At 49.7% G+C, this 21,015-nt stretch overlaps 1 protein-coding gene across 2 annotated transcripts in view; it reads right to left on the bottom strand.

Moving 5' to 3' along the window:
- Nucleotides 1–21,015, bottom strand: part of RALGPS2 (Ral GEF with PH domain and SH3 binding motif 2) — a 120,144-nt gene that overhangs the window by 80,291 nt on the left and 18,838 nt on the right. For both annotated transcript variants that reach the window (XM_055119908.1, XM_055119909.1), the window contains exons 2-4: nt 7,228–7,360; nt 4,247–4,351; nt 3,097–3,147 (exon numbers count right to left, since the gene is read on the bottom strand). In XM_055119908.1, coding sequence (XP_054975883.1) covers nt 3,097–3,147; nt 4,247–4,351; nt 7,228–7,284 — 213 coding nt within the window. In that variant the 5' untranslated portion in view covers nt 7,285–7,360. The remainder of the gene's footprint in view (nt 1–3,096; nt 3,148–4,246; nt 4,352–7,227; nt 7,361–21,015) is intronic.

Raw genomic sequence — 21,015 nt, 5'->3', positions numbered from 1 at the left:
AGTGATGCTGGGGGACACTGAGGCTCGGAGTCGGCCAGGCTGGGCTCAGTTCTCTTCAGCTCTGTGGGGCTCCCGCATTTTGGGTTGTGGCCTTTGAGGGGGGTCACACATTTTTGTTTTGGGGCCATACCTGTGGTGCTCAGGGGTTATTCCAGGCTCCACACTCAGGAATCAGGTCCTACGGATGTTCACGGGACACTATGGGATGCTGGGGACCAAACCCGGGTGGGCTGTGTGCAACGCAAGAGCCCTCCCCTCTGTGCTTTCACTCCAGCTCCCGGTCACACAGTTTTTTGGGTCTTGGTGCTCACATATAGTTGGAGGCAAGACACCTGAGACCCCAAACAGCAGAGCTGGCAGAATCGGGTGCCAGGGATCGGACGCAAGGCCTCAAGCTTGTAAGGCAGGCGCTCTTGCCCTGGCCTCACCCAGATAAGACGTTCTTAAATGTACTTATAGCACGGTTGGATAAATTTATAAATTACTGGCATTAGTTACTTTTCTTTACTACTTTTACTATTTTCATTCCTTTGTAATGACCTGGACAAAAAGCAAATGCAGTATTCTGCTTGCCTCAGACCTACTCCTTAGGCTGTGACTTGCTCTCGACAGTATGACAGCAATAGATAAAGACAGGCCCTAGACAATGCAAGTCCGGGAGCTCAAAGGTAAGGCAGATTCTTTCTATTGTGACACAAAAGGTTGGGAATTTTTTCCACAACTCTGGGATGGAGGCAGAGAAAAGCAGATTTTATCTAGAAAGAGCCACTCTGCGAGCAGCCCTTTCTCCCCCCAAGCCCACAACAGGTAGAGGTAAAAACCAGACTGTGGACTGAAGAAACGAAATGAGCAAGGGAAAAGCAATATTTGACAACGTTCCAGAAATTGCCTCTATTGCCAAAAACCTGTATGAGACTTGGATGGTTCGATTAGCAACCTGCAACTCCAGTCATTAATCCACATGGTTGGACTCAATCGAAATTCTTCCAAGTTCAAGTAGGTACAGGCTTCTTTTTTAGAAAATGCAAACAGGTCCATCTCCCAAGATAAGGGTGATGGGTCTGAGAGAGAGAACTGTTGGTAAGAAGCTTGCTTTGCACACGCAGGTGACCTGGGTTTCACCAGGTCAGCCGCAATGCATGGGTTCGAACCCTAGCACCCCCTAGAGTCCCCCAAGTCCCTCCGGAAGTGATCCCTAAGCAGTTGGATGGAGAAACTCCTGGTGCTAGGAGAGTGTGGTGGGAGACCAGAAAAGCTGTGGAGATGCTTCAGTGTGTAGGAATGAACTAGAACGTGTGCAGGTTCGGGACTCGGCAGGCCCTACGGGCCAGTCTCTCAGGATCAGAAATGGAGGGAAAGGTGGAGACTAGCCCAGAGGAGGCAGAAGGGACAAAATTACGAAGAGATATTTTCCAGACCGTATTAGGATAGCTGTTTTGCCCAAAATGCAACAGGAAACCAGTGATGTGCCTCGAGTAGACTCAAGGGTCCCGTGAGCAAGTTACGCACCAAGAACTGCCCCTGGTTACTGAGTGGACAGGAACAGGGGCTGTGCAATTCAGCTGACGTCTGGCGCTATCTTCCTGACTGGGTGCAGGAGCGCTGAGACACATAGCTGACATACCGAGGCTAGCAAGGGGCCTTGCGCTGAAGGAGATAAAAAGGAAACACCCTTGGGGGCTGGAGCTATAGTACAGTGGATAAGTCTTGCATGCGGCCGGCCCGTGTTTGGTCCCTAGCATCCCATAGGGTCCCCTGAGCACCGCCAGGAGTGATTCCTGAGTGCAGAGCCAGGAGCACCGCCAGGTGGGACACAAAAAGAAAAAAAAGGGAACACCAAGGTTCCTGGCTGAATTTCACCTGGGCTTGAAGTCTGTGTCCAAGGCTCTACTATCTACTTCCGGGAGCACAGGATTATCCCCGGTTCTAACACTTGGCCTCTGCTCCTGTTCCTGACCCACAGCCCCCAAGACCTTCAGTCTGCAGCATCCTTGGGGACAGAGTGGCTTCTGTTCTTAGGAGGGTGCGGCCAGGACCGGTAGGGAGAAGGCCCCAAACAGAATGATCAACCAGTCCCCACACCTTAACTAACATTCAGGGGTTCCAGCTTTCCAGCTTGCCAATGGCATCCATGCTGGAGGGTGAGGCGCGCCCGCGCCAACCCCAAGAGGACCGAAGCTGCTGCGCCCGGACTCCAGGCCTCGCTCTTGTATCCTGGGTGGCCTTTCATGAAAGCAGCTCAGCGACACAGGCTGGCCAGTGAGTGGGCCAGAGATGGAGACATAGAAAGAGCCAATGTGGAGGCAAACTAGCAGACGCTGGGGGTGAGGGGCTGGAGCGATAGTGGGGAGGGCGTTTGCCTTGCACACGGCCAACCTGGGTTCGATCCCTGGCATCCCATATGGTCCCCCGAGGACCGCCAGGAGTAACCCCTGAGCATCACTGGGTGTGATCCCAAAAGCAAAAAAAAAAAAAAAAAGAAGCAGCTGGGGGTAACCTGGGGACTGACCGCATGCACCTGAAGCGGGGACTGAGGGATGGGGCCCTTCGCCCAGAGATCCAACACGCTCAGTGGGCAGACAGTGTCACACTGAGCTGAGTTATAGGACAACTCAGTGTCACGAGAATTGCCCCATGAGGTTGAAAAACTATACTCAGTGATGACAAACGTGCGAATGTCCGTAGCTCAGTGACAGCGTCCCCAGGTACAAAATCAAAATTTGCACGCGTGCTTCTTAAAAATGGAAAACGTAGCTGTTTTTAGAGTGTGAAAACCAGCCCCAACATGTTCTTGTGTTGAGAAAGTTTCATCAGTCACACAGACACTCTCACACGTGTGTTATGGGTGCATGCGGCCTAAATAAGAAAGGTATTTTTACTAAAAACCAGAAATGCCATATTTGGTCCTCTCTTCCCCAAATGTCAACAAAATCATTGTAATACCATAAAATAAAGGGATAAGGGGACAGTCCTGGAGTTGTCAAAAGACTATAACTCTCATAAACAGCACAATTTGGTTTCTAAATATCTTAATTTGAGATACCATAAACATTATCTTAGTATTTCATTCAAAGACTAGTTCTTAAAACTACTCACATCTGGCTGAATTGCTTTAAATACTGGAACATCCATTAGCGTTATCTGACCCTGCATTAAAAAAATACAAAAATGATTTCTACTTTTGAATTCCATGATGTGACATATATCCTAAACTAGATTTACATGTAGCTGAAACCTACTGAATACTCACATATTTCTACTAGGAAAGAGTCTCAGATTAGCGCTCACAGAAAATAAAAAATCTAGAGCCAAACCATTAAATGTGGTTATTTCTACTTATCTCAAACCATACATTCTTATGAGATAAATGAGAAAGTTAGGAAGCAAAATAAAAGTAATTTAAAGATTCGGACATCCAGGGTCGGGAGAAGGCTCTGGAGCCAGATCTCAGTTTGCTCTCTGGCCCCGCATGGACCCGGAAGCACCACCCCGGGGTGTGGCGTGGCAGCTCCCCGCAGCCCCACGTCACTGGGTCTAAGCACTGAACTAGCCGGCCCAACTGGCTGAGGATTGCTGGGAGGTGACCCTGGGCTGCCTGAGCACAGCTGGAAGCTCCTCATCAAATAGGAAGTAATAATTTGAACACAGTCACATTAGATTAATAAAACAGATCTTCTACTGGTCCACGGAGCGGTGTTTCCGTTGTGATTATTAAACCCGCTCTGCTCAGGTGGCTTAAGAATCTCCCCAGTTTATACGAAGTAATGAGCTTATACTAGTGGGACTCAGGTCACCTCCAGGGACATTCTAAAAGCAAATGCAAAATGGAAAGCAACAATACACCAAGACCGCGCTGCTAGGCCGAGTACACGCGAGTCCAGAAGGCAGGAGGGAAAACGCTTCCTGCACGTGTCGGCGGAGCATGGCTGGCTGGGGGAAGTGGCACGAAGAAGGCCGAATGCAGGGACAAGGAGGCAGCCCTCCTGCTCACACCCCGTTAATAAAACGTAGCCAAGGGACGAGCTCGCTGGGTCCCACACAAGCTTTACCTGCAGGTGACCCAAATTTGATCCCCAACGTGGCAGGGCCCCTCAGCACCACTGGGCACGCCTAGCACCTGGCTTCACCCCTAATCGTTCCATCACTGTGTTCCCCGCCTCACCTCCCAAACACTGAGCCCGCGAATTCTGACCTGGTAGCAGCAACACGTGAGCAGATTTCACACACACAAAGCTGAGAAGCTTACCGCATACTCCTCTGGCGTCACCTTCAGAACATCAAACACCACCGCATCAAAGCTTTTCTTCAACTCAGAACCTCTGTCACTTAAGGACTCGGAGCTGCTGCTTTTCTGTCCAATGGGAAGAAAGTTTAAGAGTTGAAGACACTGCAGATCCCACAATCTTGCCGATGAATTGTAACAGAAAGGAGAGGCAGACACTCCGCCTGCGGACTGGACAGGCCTTGAAGCTGCCCAGTAGCTTGAGTCCAGCTTGGGCTCCGTCCGAGGCTGCACATCCAATGCAGACACCCTGCGCAGGCTGCGCCGTCTCTTCAGACAGTCTCTCGCCCCTGAGGGTGCCTCGGGATGTGCCCAAGAGTGGGACACATCTGCACGGCAGGAAGCGGGAGAGACTGTGTCCATCCACTGAGACTGTGGCTGCCTTTGCTGTTTCTAGAACTGTCTGTGTCTTCCATCTGGATGAACATCGCAGAGGTGAGGGGTTTGGTCTGATTTGGGTCACACCTGGCGCTGCTCAGGGGTTCCTCCTGGCTCTGCACTCAGGAATTATTCCTGGCCCTGCTCGGGGGACTGTATGGGCTGCCAGGGATCGAACCCAGGTTGGCCGTGTGCCCTACCCTCTATACTATCTCTCCAGCCCCCTAAAGTCGCCATTTCTGTCCCTTTGTGATCTCCGGGTTTCTCTGAACTCCTTCCCTGGCCTGGCCTGGCACACAATCCTTTCTCACTGGACAGAATCCCATGGATGGGGGAGAAACGCTGGTCTCCGGACTCCTAAGGCGCCAGTGCCTGGGGCCTATCCCTGGGGTGTACCTGAGAGAGAAGCTGAAGGGGCTGGAGCAGTCGGCTCCCCTGGCCAAGTGGCTTCCTCAGTGAGCAGCAGGACACCTGAGCTGTCGTGGCTGGCTCCCCCTCTTCCTGCTGGAGAGGAATCTTTCCTCGTCTTCCCTGAAGTTGAAACGCAGGGCGTTCTGGATTTGTTTTCTGTGGAGCTGGGCTGGAACCCAGATTCAATACCCTGCATCATGAGCGCCCCCCAAGCATTGCCTGGAATGATTCCTCGCCGCCCCTGTCTCCCATACTTCCAAGCACAGAGCCAGTAGTAGGCCCTGCACACTGCAGCGTGCAGCACTCCCAAAGAGTGGGGGCAACGAGAACAGATGACTGGTTAAAGAAACTCTGGTACATCTACACAATGGAATACTATGCGGATGTTAAGATGAAGTCATGAAATTTCCATGTAAGTGGACCAACATGGAGAGTATCACGCTATATAAAGTAACATCAAGGGAGACGAACACCCAAGAGATAAGGGCCAGGAGGATCGCTCCATGGCTTGGAAACTGGCCTCACATGCTGGGGAAAAGGCAGCTGAGGTAGAGAAGGGACCACCAAGTAAAGGATGGGAGATGTGTGCTGAAAGTAGACTATAGACCAAACCTGATGGCCTCTTAGTATCTGTATTGCAAATCATAATGCCAAAATGAGAGAGAAAGAAGGAATGTACCTGCCACAGAGGCGGGGGTGGGATGGGATGGGGGGGGGACACTGGAAACAACGGTGGTGGAAAATGTGCACTGGTGGAGGGATGGCTGCTCGATCATTGTATGACTGAAATGTAATCATAAAAGTTTGTGACTAGTGACTTTATCTCACGGTGATCCAATAAATTTATTAAAAAGAAAAAGTATTTGAAAGACAAGGAAATCTCCTTTGAGAGGAAAAGGCACAATGGAATGGGAAGAGACGTTCCAGGCAGAAAAACTGATACAGGCGAACATTATAATGGAAGCGGGGGAAACTAGAGGTCTTTATCAGGTGGGTAGTTACTATCTTATTACCATGTACATTGTCAAGTAGATGTTAGGGGGCAGCTGGGTGCTTTAGGAAAGAATTTTGGGTCCTTTTGAGGAAAGTCTCGATGCAAGGCTGAGGGCCATGTGCATACGTGTGCATGTCTGAATGTATGTGAGGAGTAACCATGGACGATGCCCGAGAGCCGTACAGAATTCTGGAGCTGAATCCCAGTTCGGGGACAAGCTCCCGAGGCCTTTCCCTCTCACGCCCCGGGAACTTGTCACCCACTGAATGTGGAGGCAGAGGTGACGGTGTCACCCCAAGCTCACAGGACAGAGACTGGCTTTGTTCTGCTGGGGTGAGAAAATGGGGGTGCAGAGAAGCAAATCAATGACAAACCCAGGACTGAACTTTGCAGCCAGGGAAATGCTGCCACTATCAAGAAAAACGGGGGTAGAGGGTAGGAAAGGGGCTAGTTTCTTCACAGTGGTCAAACAGCAAAGTGACCTGATTGTTTCCCTTCTAAAGTCAGACCTATTTTGTCAGACGCCTACTGGATGAGGAGGAAAGCCAGTTAGAAATGAAACCGCCAAAATCACACTGAGGGTGAGGGGAATAATAGCAACCAAGATGGGTTTTATTGTTATTAGCAGGAGTGAAATCTAAGGGTGGTGGTTAGCTGGGGGGCCGGGGAGGAAAGGTGGGAGGAAGGAAGCCACAGCCGTAAACATTACTCCCACCCTATCCAACAGGAGAGAGTAAAAAGAGAAATAGATACGAACTTTTTGGCAGTGCCAGGGATGTCTCAGCCAGGCCAGCGCTGTGCCACTGCACCATTTTCCCAGTCCATCCGAACATTGCTCTGCCATGCTTCTGGATGGTTCGATCACACATCAGGGCTAACCCACTTCTCTCTGGCCCATGTTTAGTCTCTTTAAAAGTTAAAAAAGGAGCCAGAGGTCCAGCACAGGGGTTATGGCACTCGCCCTGCATGCAGCAGGCCTGGGTCAATCCCTGGTACCACATACCGGAGTACTGTACCAAGAGTAAATAAACCCTAAGTGCCAACGGGTCTGCCCCCCCAAAACAAAAAAAAAACTCTAAAAAGGGTGAAGCCCTCTTCCTCAAGTTCTAATTCCCACGTGACCGAGCAGCACAGGACTCGGGACACGGCGCCCACAGCTTACCTCCGAAGCGGGGGCAGCAACGCTGGGGTTGCCAGCCTGCCCGTTCATCAGGTCCATGCTTCCGTCATCGGCCCTTGCAGCAGCACGAAGGAGCCACTGCTTCACGTCCACGGCCACAAAGACATCGTCATCCCTGCAAGACAAACACAGCAGCTGAATTGCACCCCACGGTGGCGGAGAAAACCAAGCCCTACCCGGTCCCCGTGAGCTCGAGACAAGCTCCTGCCTTATTCTCGCCCAGAAACCATTCTGCCATCTGCAGACGCTCCTCTGTGCTCTTTCCAACAACTGCAATGACCAGAAACAGTGTTCACTAGGGTACACTGTCACGCTCCCATCAGCAAAGCAGGAGAGGCATGCTTCTGCTGTGAGAATAATTTTGAAACTTTTATAAAAGAAGGACCAGAGGGTGGGGCCGGAGCGATAGCACAGCGGGTAGGGCGTTCGCCTTGCACGCGGCCGACCCGGGTTCGATCCCCGGCATCCCATATGGTCCCCCAAGCACTGCCAAGAGGAATTCCTGAGTGCAAAGCCAGGAGTAACCCCTGAGCATCGCTGAGTGTGACCCAAAAAGCAAAAAAAAAAAGAAGGACCAGAGGGGCTGGAAGGACAGCATAGTGGAAGGGCATTTGCCTTGCACACAGCTGACCCAGGTTCGATTCCCAGCATCCCATATGGTCCCCTGAGCACCGCCAGGAGTGATTCCTGAGTGCAGAGCCAGGAGTAACCCATGTACATTACTGGGACCCAAAAAGCAAAAAAAAAAAAGAACTGGAGAGAGAGTAGAAGGGGCGAAGGCACTTACTTGCCTTACATCTTGCATGTGGTTGTCCCCAATTTGATCCCTGAGCAATACTAGGAGTCATCCCTGAGCACAGTGTCAGGAGTAACTCCTGCCTACTGAAAGTATCACCAATGTTCTAATGACAAACATCAAGAAACACATGTGCTTTTGGTTTTCAGACGCCTTGAAAGGACAGAGACAGCAGCGATGGGACAGCTCACATCTTCAGATATGGCCGGCAAGTTTGCTGAGAGCAAACTTTGAAATGAAAATCATATTAGAAATAATAGGCTTTAAAGCCCATTTAGAAAATGAATCACCACAGATATATTTTAATTTTCTCTAAACTACATAATTTCATTTTACACGCCCCATTACCTATATGACATCAAGGATTAGCTTATGTTTCACTGCTGTACTGAATGAATTTGAAAATCCAAATTCTCTCTGAAGGTTAACACTCAACTCGCAGTGAAGAGTTTGCAAATTATTTTTTCCACTCCACATATTAAGCATAATTAAACGGAATAGGAGTTTCTAAATCAAGAGTGCCCCCTAGTGTTAAGAAAAATAATCTAGATGTTATAGGAAATAATCCTTTATCTACTTAACTCTTCAAATATATAAAAGTTTTGAGGTAACATAGACTGGGAATAAATGCAAACATTTTACAAACCATACCAGTGAAGACCCGAGTTTTCTGATTGCTTTTCATTAAAATGACATTAAAATAAAGTGATGTAATTAAAAATTAGGGTCATATTATTAAAATCCATTGTTATAAAAGAGCAGCATGAATACATGAGATCTTCTCCACAGGTCTTTCTAAGTGTACTTATGTCCAATGTCAACAGTATGTATGCTGAGTGTAACAGCGCCTCACTGGGTACGGGGAACTCACTGGCACCCTGACAGAAATGTGTCCGTTTGTTTGTGCCTCTCCTAATCGCTGGTGCTTGCACACAAGGGGGCTCAGCATGCTTCACCCTGACTTTCCCTAGCCCTCAAGGCTAACAACAACACGATCTCTTGTTACATCAAATTCCTACTTTTAGTCTCTTCTGACACCTGCCCTTTGTTTTCTGCAGTGCTGGGGGCAAAAAAAAAAAAAAACAGGGTCTTCCCCCATGCAAGGTAAGTGCTGGACAACTGAGCCACATCCTCGGCCAGATTGTGAAACTCCCAAGGCCAGTTAACTAATGACTTTCTGACAAACAAAGAAGGGTTCAAGTTAAACTGACTTTTCAGGGACTGGAGTGATAGCACAGTGGGTAGGGTGTTTGCCTTGCACGCAGCCGACCCGGGTTCAAATCCCAGCATCCCATATGGTCCCCTGAGCACCGCCAGGGGTGATTCCTGAGTGCATGAACCAAGAGTGACCCCTGTGCATTGCTGGGTGTGACCCAAAAAGCAAAAAAAAAAAACAAAACAAAAAAAACTGACTTTTCAGTAACTGATCGTGCTTTCATCGCTAGGTATATTATATGAGAGATATCTGATCATCTAATAAAATACACTCTAGAAAACAGAAACAGTTATAAAATGGAAAGCAGAGGGAAAAAAAGTCTGTCTGTGGACAAAGCAGAATTAATCTGCTCATACATTACAGCTAAAGATCTCAGTCTGTCTGGGCTGGGGAGACAGAGTCAGCAGGAGGGCACTTCTTGCCTTGTGAGTGGCCAACCCTGGTTTAAGCTGTGGCACCACCAGCGTCACTTCTGAGAGAAATCAGAAGAGCAGCCCAGGAACACTGCAGGGGTGGCCCAAGTCCCCACCCCTTCAAAGGAATGAGAGACACGTTTTTCAACTTGAAATTATTCCACTTATCCTTAGTAGAACAGAGGGCATTAAAAAAAAAATTCCATCTGGATGAAGGAATCAAGAAATTGTGGTATAGGGGCCGAGAGTCAGTACAGCAGGTAGGGTACTTGCCTTGCACGTAGCTGACCCAGGTTCACTCAGTCCCTGGCATCCATTTGGTCCCCCAAACACCACCAGGAGTGATTCCTGATCCTCAGAGCACAGCTAGGTGTACCCCTCCACCCACCGTCACACACACACACAAAAATCTCCTGTAAGAATCAAGTCAGGGGCTGGAGCGATAACACAGTGGGGAACGCATTTGCCTTGTACGCAGCCTACCCGGGCTCGATCCCCGGCATCCCATAGGGTCCCCTGAGCACCTCCAGGAGTAATTCCTGAGTGCAGAGCCAGGAGTCAGACCTGAGCATCGCTGGGTATGACCCAAAAAAGGAAAAAAAAAAATCAAGTTAGCTGTTTCACAGCACGGCTGTTCCCTTGATCACTTAGAGAATTATAAACCTGGAACATCTCCAAGCATATTATTTTATTTCAAAATATTTAAGATACCTATTCCATATTGTGAAAAGAGTGAATTTCAGGGCAGGAGTAACAGTACAGTGGGGAGGGCTGTTTGATTCCTGTCATCCCATATGGTCTCCTGAGCACCGCCAGGAATAATTCCTGAGTTCAGAGCTAAGAGTAACCCCCCGAGCATCACCAAGTGTGAGCCCTTTCCACTTAAAAAAAAAAAAAGTGACTTTCAGAATAAATAAGCTAAGTTAGAAGCAGTAAGGCAAGGAGAGAGGACGCGTCCCCTCTGCTTCATGATTAAGCCTGAGGCCCAGAGTGGTCTAAAGGTCCTTTTACAGGTACCTGCACTTAACTGCACTTTACAGGCACTGCAAAGGCACTTCTTTAAAGATTTCATTTGAACTGCAACTTCTGACCTTAAATCAAGAAAAGGACAATCTACACTTAAATCTTTCAGGATCCTTGTTGTTGTTGCATTTACTCTGATTTGCAGGAGTAGCAGGCAGATTACAAGTACTCAAGGCTTTAAACAAAATGCCTACAGTGAAAGAGACTCTCAAACCACTTTTAGAAACATCTGCTGGGGGAGAGAAGGGTCCCTAAACAGTGTCTGTGCAGACCTATACCCACTCCGGCACGGAAAGCAGACTGCAGAGTCTTTGCCGAGGAAGTCTAATGGAGACAGAGCTCTGAGGCCTAAAATACAGGTTCCCGAGAAATTCAGGCCTAAAATACAGGTTCCCGAGAAATTCTAATGTTGTGTTTGGGGTCTGGTGGGTGTGGTGCCTTCTGACCACTGCTGTTCTGCAAAGACAAGCCCATAAAGGTCCACTTAGGGCCTAATACTATACATCCGAAACACAATAAACAAAACCACCACACACAGTAGCAATTAACGCATGAACACCGCCTGATGGAATCAGAAACATCTGCCAAGGAGGCCACAGCGTGCCCTGAACTCAGGCCACGAGGAAGGCCCCGTGGGGGTCAGCACGCAGCAGAGACAGAAACACCCTGCAGGCAGGATGGAGGCCAGGCCGGGGGTCAGAGCACAGATTCCAGAGTAGCCACGGGCCAGCAGCACTCAGGCAGCAAGAGAAAAGAGCGAGGCGAGGCGGGAGGCAAACAGAATCTGGGAACACCCACGAAGGGCTCAAGCCTGGGGAGATCTAGGACAGCAGACAGGGTGCTTGCCACGTGTGATCCCCAAGCCCGCCGGGAGTGGCCCCCAAGCCCCAAAACAACACAAGGCCTTGCCCTGGAGCTCAGGGAATAGTGCAAAGCTTTCTGCTGGGTGATTCTCAAGCATGAAGTGGACTCCAGGTTCCGGTCTCGCGCTTGTTATTACCCCGTGTCCTCACAACAACTCTTGTTCCTTATGAAATACAAGTCAGGAGCATATACAGCCAGGATGGCTCAGTGGGCGGGGCATGCAGGAGGCCCGAGTTCTGTCCCTGGCACCACGTGGTCCCCATGGCCAGCAGGGACCTCCATGGGACTCCTCAAAACAACAAACAAATAAAAACGATGGAAGCATTAAGAGGTAAATAGGTCCAAGGTGTTTGAAAATGAACCTTAAATAATTCATAAGAAAAGAACATGCATGAGAAGTACATGATAAAGAAATGGAGCAGGGGCCGGAGCGATAGCACAGCGGGGAGGGCGTTCGCCTTGCACTCGGACGACCCGGGTTCGATCCCCGGCATCCTATATGGTCCCCCAAGCACTGCCAGGAGTAATTCCTGAGTGCAAAGCCAGGAGTAACCCCTGAGCATCAGTGGGTGTGACCCAAAAAGCAAAAAAAAGAAAAAAAGAAATGGAGCAAAATGTTAAAAACTGGTGAATTTATTCAAGGATATGCAAGAGTCCTCTCTGCTACACTTAGGACCTTCCTGTTTGAAGATATTTTCAAATAAAAAGCAGAAGGGGACCCTTACAGTCTCTTCCTCCGTTACAGACAAGCTCTTCAACTTAAAAACCTTGAAGTAGACAATCCACAGAGAAGCGGCAGGCATTCTGGTGAGCAACGCGGCCCGGACAATGCTCCAGACCCGAATCGGGGCCAGCAACACCGGGGGGCCGGAGGGAGGAGGTGCCGCCTGCACACCTTCTCCGGATGGAACCCCGGCGACACTGAGCAGCAACTAACACGGCTCCAGGATTCGGGACTGGGACAGATCCGAGCCGCAGGGGCCACTGGAGTGGGGCGGAGCCAGCCCAAACTCTGAGTGGTCCCGGCCGCCGGAAGTCACGCCCTCGACCCACCCTCGGCGCCATCTTGATGCCACAATCCACAGAGAAGCGGCAGGCATTCTGGTGAGCAACGCGGCCCGGACAATGCTCCGGACCCAAATCGGGGCCAGCAACACCGGGGGGCCGGAGGGAGGAGGTGCCGCCTGCACACCTTCTCCGGATGGAACCCCGGAGACACTGAGCAGCAACTAACACGGCTCCAGGATTCGGGACTGGGACAGATCCGAGCCGCGCGGCCGCACTAGACCTTTTCTCTCAGAGAGCCAGCCCTGTGTAACCTCAGAGATCCAGCACCTGAGTAACCTCAGAGAGCCAGCACCTGTGCAACCTCCGAGAGCCAGCACCAGAGTAACCTCAGAGAGCCAGCACCTGTGCAACCTCAGAGAGCCAGCCCTGTGTAACCTCAGAGAGCCAGCCCTCTGTAACCTCAGAGAGCCAGCACCTGTGTAACCTCAGAGAGCCAGCACCTGTGTAACCTCCGAGAGCCAGCATGCATGTGCCATCCCATACATCTAAACAACAACCCCCATGACAAATGGAGTTATTAATATGAATAAATCTTTACTGCGTGTTGTAAAAAAATAAATAAATAAAATAAAATTACTTTCCTGGGGAAAAAAAACCTTGAAGTAAGGTCACACGCCCAATAAAATGTGCCAACAGATGGCGCCCGTAGTGACCCTGTAGCGGTCACCCAACTTTGGAGCCAAAAGCTCTCAAGGATGGCCTTGCGATAAGTGACATCTACCCAGATCAAGCCTTCTGCTGGTGCTGACACCGAAAGGAACAGATGCTTCTTTAGCAGCAAGAAGGTTCCGGGGGCTCTCAAGAGGGGTCCAGTCTAACTTCCCCGGTCTGCCCTGACTTGAATGGGAGCCCCTCACCCAGGGCGCGCCCCGCTACCCACACCCTATGGACAACAGGACTGTGTGAGCGTCACTGCAAAGGGACTGGGATGATGAGTGTCTTATCCTTCAAAAAAGAAAGAAGGAGTCTGAACACTCAAGAACTGTAGAAATAAGTACCAGGAGGTTGACTCCATGGCTTCGAGGCTGGCCTCACATTCTGGGGAAAGGGCAACTCAGAGAAGCGATCACCAACTACATTGTAGTCGAAGGCCATGTGGGGGAAGGGAGTTGCGGGCTGAATGAGGGCTAGAGACTGAGCACAGCGGCCACTCAACACCTTTATTGCAAACCACAACAGCTAATTAGAGAGAGAAAACAGAAGGGAATGCCTTGCCACAGTGGCAGGGTGGGGTGGAGGGGAGATGGGATTGGGGAGGGTGGGAGGGACACTGGGTTTACGGGTGGTGGAGAATGGGCACTGGTGAAGGGATGGGTTCCAAACTTTGTATGAGGGAAGTATAAGCACAAAAGTGTATAAATCTGTAACTGTACCCTCACGGTGATTCTCTAATTAAAAATAAATAAATTTAAAAAAAAAAAAAAGAAAAAATATGGATGAAAACCAAACTTAATACATGAGAACAAAATTCTAAGTAGAAATTTAAACAAAATACTCCCTAAAAAAGAGTGCAAAATTGTATAAAAGAATCCATATTCTAATTTTCCTTTCTCTCTGTGATAAAAATAAAAAAATATTTACAAAAAAAAAAAAAAAAAGAAAGAAGGAGTCTGAAAGTGGAAAAGGGGAGTGAGGGGAAGCTGATCCCGACCCGACACAGAGGGCAGTAACCCTGGGCCACCAGGTGGCCTGGACAAGCTCACAGCAGCCGCTGGTGACCGAGGCAATGCTAAAGGCATGTGTTCAGGGGGTCGGCCCATGACCCATTTTTTTTAATTTTTTCTTTTTGGGTCATACTCGGTGATGCTCAGGGGTTCCTCTTGGCTTCGCACTCAGGAATTACTCCTGGCGGTGCTCGGGGGACCCTATGGGATGCTGGGAATCGAACCCAGGTCGGCCGAGTGCAAGGCAAACGCCCTCCCCGCTGTGCTATCCCAGCAAATGGCCCTTTCCACTGGATGTTTAAACTCCACAGAAACGGGGGTGCAGGGTGTGTGACAGAGATGGAACATGGAAAGAAGCTGATCGGGCGAGCAAGACACCACACACACAGCCTGGACAACGGAAAGTGGCCTCCTTCGTCACCGGCACCCTGGCAGCTGCCCTAGGGGAGAGAGGAGAGGCTGCAACGGCTTGGAGAAGGAGGGGACAGGGTGAGAGTTGTCACAGCCTAAAGGAAAGGTCTGGACTCTGATCCCACAGGCACTGAAGAGAGAGCTCTCTCCTCAACAGGTGGCTAAATGACCTCAGGAGTCTCGCTGAGAAACAGACCCATTGTCTTCATTCCGAGGGACTCCTGAAGTCTCAGCATATGGGGTCCCTACGTGCTGACTCCAAGTACAACAGACCCTCAGTATTCTACAGGATTTCCTCCCCAGTGCCTGGGAAAATCCTCCAAAATGAGAATACTAGGCCAGCAAACACTTTAAGGTAGCACTGTAGCACTGTCATCCCGTTGTTCATGGATTTGCTCGACCGGGCATCAGTAACGCCTCCACGGTGATGGTGAAACTTGTGACTGTTTTTGGCATAGCCAATACGCCATGGGGAGCTTGCTAGGCTCTGTCATGTGGGCGGGATACTCTCGGTAGCTTGCTGGGCTCTCGAAAAGGAACGCAGGAATCAAACCCGGGTTGGTCGGGTGCAAGGCAAACGCCCTACCCGCTGTGCTATCGCTCCAGTCCTCACTGATCGGGTATAATGAATTTTTTTTTTTCCACATACCTCTCCTGGATTTGAAAGACACAGGAACTGTTTATACCGACTCATGTCACCAAAGAGGTTGGTTCATAGCATGCACTTCTGTCACCCGATCCCCTTGCACTGACCCGCTTCTGGACCTCTCCCTGGTCACCAGATTCAGGGTTGGCAATAAACGTTACTGCCCCAAACAGCCAGTTGAGATGTGCTACTAGGTGGTGGAGGAGGATTAAATCTGTGCTCGGCAAACCAATAGGTGATCGCCTGACACCCAGCCTTGGGCCATTCACGGAATAGTGAAACCACAAGTGTTAATTTGCGAGGATGGAGTTCTGCTCTGTCAGCTGCAGACTCGCTCCAACAAGCTCCGTGCGCTAATAGCACCAAGCCAGCCCCAGGAAAGCCGCAAAGCCTTCAATGACAACAACACGGACAGCTGGACCGCAATAGCTGCACCACCATGGGGCTGACACCCTCAGATATGAAAGTGGCAGGAACGCTTGAAGAAAGCTTCCATTGTGGGCAGGAGAGAGAGCTCAAGAGGCCGAGCACACACAGGTTTTGCTCACAGGAGGCCCTGGTTCTATCCCCAGACTGCAGGGTCCCCGAGCACCACAGGGAGTGACCCTGGAGCACAGAGCAGGGGGTGGGAAACCCTGAGCACTGTCGGGTCTGGCTCCAAAACCAAACTACAAAAAAGAGAAAGGAAGCTCCAGTCTTCGTAAAAATTTACAGCCTCGTTTTCCACTAGGACATTCCATTCAGATGCGGAGAACTAAGACATTTATTCCTGCGGTGCCCGGAAGGGCAGTTCCTGCCTAAACAGGGAGTTCTGGGGCCACCCGAACACTGCTCCTTTAACGCCTGAGGCCGGGACGCGCGTGTCCAACTGTTCGACTTAGGAGGCAGAGATGAGGGACAGCGATTCTTTCTTCGAACTCGCCGCATGTCACAACTGCTGTCACTGCTTCCCACCGTCTGCCGAGGAGGAAATGTCAGGGAAGTCTTCGGGGACTGGGGTGTGAGATGAGGCGAAGACGCAGCACGCGGGCAGACGCAGGGAGACGAGATGGGGAGGGCTTTCCTGGCAGAGAAAATGAAGCTCTCCAAGACAGAGGTGCGAACAAGTGGGCATGGTGAGAACGGTAGATTCCTTGCGGGGAAAGTGCAGAGAGAGGAGAGAGAAGAGGGCAGGGGGGGAGGGAGGAGAGACTGAGACAGAGAGAACAGAGACCTTAAGCCGCAGAGACGGCCTGGAGCCAGGTCACACGCATTCCCAGCAGCTGGGAAAGAAACCAGTATTTCAGCTCTTGACCAGGAGACCAGAAATGGCCGAAGCCCTGGGCCATGAACTGCCCAGCTGCCAGAAGTATGAAATTAAGTAATAAGCACATCAGAGTTCATCTTTCTGGAGCTGCAGTTATCAAAAGATCTCCAAGGGACACGCGGATAATCAATGCTTTCCCCAAAAAAACAAAAACAGAAAGGGCTAATTAGTGGTCATGGACCCATTATTCTGAGTGTTGGAGTCACTGCATAAATCAGAGGCAGGATACATGCCGCAGGCTTTTAATTCTACATACGGAACAGGCAGATGAATTCGAGAACCTTAAAGCGGGGGGAGGGGAGGGGCGTTCAAAAACCCTATTTCCAGAGACTTCAGAAGTGACTTCCTCAAATATACTGACCATCTGCATTTGACTGTGAGTGAGAAAAGCACCCGGGCCCCTAATCCGTCTCCTGCCTGAAGTTCGGGGCACAGCAGCTTCGAATGAAGGGGTGACGGCCCGTTCTGCCCGCAGCCGGCCACGCATGTGGACTAACCACAGAGGGACCAAGAGGCACAGGACCCTGGGCAGAGTCCAGAGCCCTGCGGTGAGTGTTGCTTTCCTGAACTCGGCCACAGGCAGCACTGCAAAGGCTGACCTGAGAAGAAGTCGATTTCCGGCCGGGCCTTTACAGAGCCTGCCAGTGGCTCATGTACAACAAACACGGGGAGGTCCCACTTCAGGAAACACACCTTTGTGCAAGGAGGGAGAACTTGGGAGCCAGAGAGATGGGACAGTGGCTAAGGCACTTGCCTTGTACGACCCCTGAGCCCGCCAGGAGTGATCCTGTGTGCAGAGCCAGGAGTCAGCCCTGAGCACCGTTAGGTATAGCCTCAAAATGGAAAAAAAATTTGAAAAAGGAGAGAGAAGGACCCAACTCAGCTCCTATCACCTTGGCCTCTGGGAGTACTTGGAGCAATGTCTGCTGTGCCACCACCACCAACTAATCAAATAAAAAATACCAACTGCCAGGGATTACTCTATTTAGAAAATATTCCTCTTCATAAGAAACACCAAGAACCAAGGTTCTCATTCCAGTCCAACTCAGCTTCCTTCTCCCTCATTCTTTCACTCTCCCTCCTACCCTCTTCCTCACTCTAAAGGGCAACAGAGGAAACCACCAAGATCCAAGTTGTCACCGCGTGACCCTAAGGAAGTGCCTGCTCTGAGGATCCAAGCTGTGACCTGTTTGTGGCGTGCTGACCACCATTTAAAATCAGGAAATCGGGCTGGAGCGATAGCACAGCAGGGAGGGCATCTGCCTGGCACATGTGGCCAACCCGGGTTCAATTCCCAGCATCCCATAGGGTCCCCTGAGCACCACCAGGAGTAATTCCTGAGTGCAGAGCCAGGAGGAACCCCTGTACATCGCCCCAGGGTAACCCAAAAAGCAAGAAATAATTCCAATAAAAAAAATAAAAACAGGAAATCTTTGCTGCCCATTTCAGATTTCAAGTAGTCACTAATTATTGCAAAATCATAAACTAGGAGTCCAGGGACAGGCTCAGTCTCCAAACTGAGTTCAGCCCCCACCCCCGACACACATACTGCACCGAGTATGGTGATGCTGCGAGTAACCAAGTGTGTGATCAGACACACCACAGGGCTAGTGTGTGGGAGGGTCTGACGGGCAGCGAGCACAACTGGGAGACGTGCCAGCGCCATGTATGTGCCCATAGAGCACTGTGGGTGGCCACATGTGTGTGTCTGAGTGTGTGGGAGAGAGAGACACAGAGACGGAGAGACAGATGGACAGAGACCCCAGGTCATCTCAACAACAGCAAATTGGAGAAGGGAAGTGCTGAAACTATCAGACTGCTGCATAGGGGCTGGAGCGATAGCACAGCGGGTGGGGCGTTTGCCTTGCACGCGGCCGACCCGGGTTCAAATCCCAGCATCCCATATGGTCCCCTGAGCGCCGCCAGGAGTAATTCCTGAGTGCAGAGCCAGGAGTAACCCCTGTGCATCGCCAGGTGTGACCCAAAAACCCAAAAAAAAAAACAGACTGCTGCATAGAATGAAGTGCTGAAGCGGGATCTGGACTACAATATAGCTTGAAGTGCTGAATTGTCATTAACTAGAGCTGTCGGCTTGATTTCTGTAGCAGCCAGGGTCGCTGATCTCATATATGTTTAAAAAACAAACAAAATAGTCCTACTGAAAGCTTCTATTAGACTAGAATGTGAAATTACATGTAGCACCGTAGCACTGTCGTCCCATTGTTCATCGATTTGCTTGAGCGGACACCAGTAATGTCTCCATGGTGAGACTTGTTGTGACTGTTTTTGGCATATCAAATACTCCACGGGGAGCTTGCCAGGCTCTGCTGAGCAGGCAGGATACTCTCGGTAGCTGGCCGGGCTCTCCAAGAGGGATGGAGGAATCGAACCTGGGTCGGCTGTGTGCAAGGCGAACGCCCTACCCGCTGTGCTATCATTATGGTGGTAAATGTTTGAGTATTGTTTTTAATGATACAGAGACAAAAAATGCACTCCAAATAGGTCAATTCCAGGTGATCCTACAAATAATTATTTCGTGAGTCTGACAGTAACACAACAGTCACACATCCCAAAGCCCAAAACACACTTTTCTAAGGTATTGTTAGCAACTTGGTTTGCCAATAATTTGTTCTTCACAGGAATATGTAGTTACACAATGTTCAATGAGCAGCTCGAATGGCTTTGAGATACTATAAATCAGGGTTTCTCGGCCCTGGCATTATTGGTACTTAAGAGCAGACAGTTCCTTGTTGTGGGGAACTTTGCTCTGTGCTGTAGATTGGTTGGTATGGCATCAATCCACCTGATGCCATTACAGTTTGGCAATAAACAGTCTCCAGCTACTGCCAAATGTTCTGAGAGGCAAAATCATCCTCAACAATTTAGAACCACGGTTCCAAATGAATTAAATTTCTGGAGGATTTCTAAGAAAAAGATTTGAACTGGGGCTGGAGCGATAGCACAGCAGGTAGGGCATTTGCCTTGCTCGTGGCCAAACCAGGTTCAATTCCCAACATCCCATAGGGTCCCCTGAGCACTGTCAGAAGTGATTACTGAGTGCATAAGCCAGTAGTAACCCCTGTGCCTCACCAGGTGTGACCCCCCCCAAAAAAAAATCTGAACTATTTCTGCATTGTCTACTTAAAGCAGTTATGTGAAAAGTGCAGTAATGCTGCATATTATACAACAAGCAGCTTTTAATAACTATTTTCTCGATCCATAGCTATATTAGAAGTTTATACTACATCACTTCTCCGAAGTTTCTGGAAACAACTTTGTACATACACAGCATGGAGTGAAATTGCGGATATTTAAGATACATAATCTATGGACAGGAGAGAGTACCGGAAGTTTGCGTTGCATGTGAATTCAATTTCCAAACACTGTATATAGTTCCCGGAGCACCAGTAGGAAGTGACCCCTGAGCACAAGCAATGCCAGGAATCTGGCATCGTTTGAGCACTGCTGTGACACAAAACCACCCCCACCCCACTCAAACACATAAAAGTCCACACCCAAGAAAAAATTCTCCACCATCAAGCTCGCAAACATGCCCATTTCCTCGCAAAGTGCCTGGCTTCTTTCAAAGTAATTCCATCTTCAATACTTTGTAATTCACCCATGTTGCATGCATCCCCAGTTTAGAGCTGCCTCTTGCTAAGGCTGTATCTAGTAAGACTGTATCTTGTTCATTCATCTACCATTGGGCATTTAGGTTTTTGGCTAATGAAAATAAAACTGGCTATTGAAAATAAACCTGCTGTGGAACTACACTAGTCACTGCTCTTCAGTCAATACTGAGGAGTAGAACAAAAGCTACGTGGTCTGTATTTGACATTTCATAAAAGCACCAGGTGGGGCTGGAGAGAAGTACAGTGGGGAAGGGGCTTGCTGTGCACAGCAGGGTTGGCCCCTGACACCATATACGGTCTAGAGTCCCGCCAGGAATGATCCCTGAGCACAGACCAAAAGTACACCCCGAGGACCACTAAATGTGGACCCCCCTCCACTTTTAAAAAAATAACTAGAACACCAAGGCCAGGGAAGACAGCTCAAGGAAGGACTGGAACACATGCTTTGCAGGTTCAATTCCCGGCACCACAGGTCCCAAGTCAGAACTGCCCACCAACATTATTGGGGATGGCCCCAAACACGGAACTGTTTCCTAAAGGGATTGTACTGACATGCCCAACAGCAAAGTCTAGAGTTTAGGCTGTTCCCGGCCTCTGCCAACACTTGATAAGGTCAATAGTTTTTTGGCTTGTTTTAGTCACTCTAATAGGTCTGTGTCATGATCTTGCTTTGTATTTCTCTAAAGACCATTAGAGATTAACACGATATTATGTAACTAAGTTATGCATTC

The sequence above is a fragment of the Sorex araneus genome, chromosome X (assembly GCF_027595985.1).
Source record: "Sorex araneus isolate mSorAra2 chromosome X, mSorAra2.pri, whole genome shotgun sequence".
NCBI lineage: Eukaryota > Metazoa > Chordata > Mammalia > Eulipotyphla > Soricidae > Sorex > Sorex araneus.
Note: the sequence above shows the minus strand (reverse complement) of the source record. Positions and strands in the feature narration are given on the sequence as shown.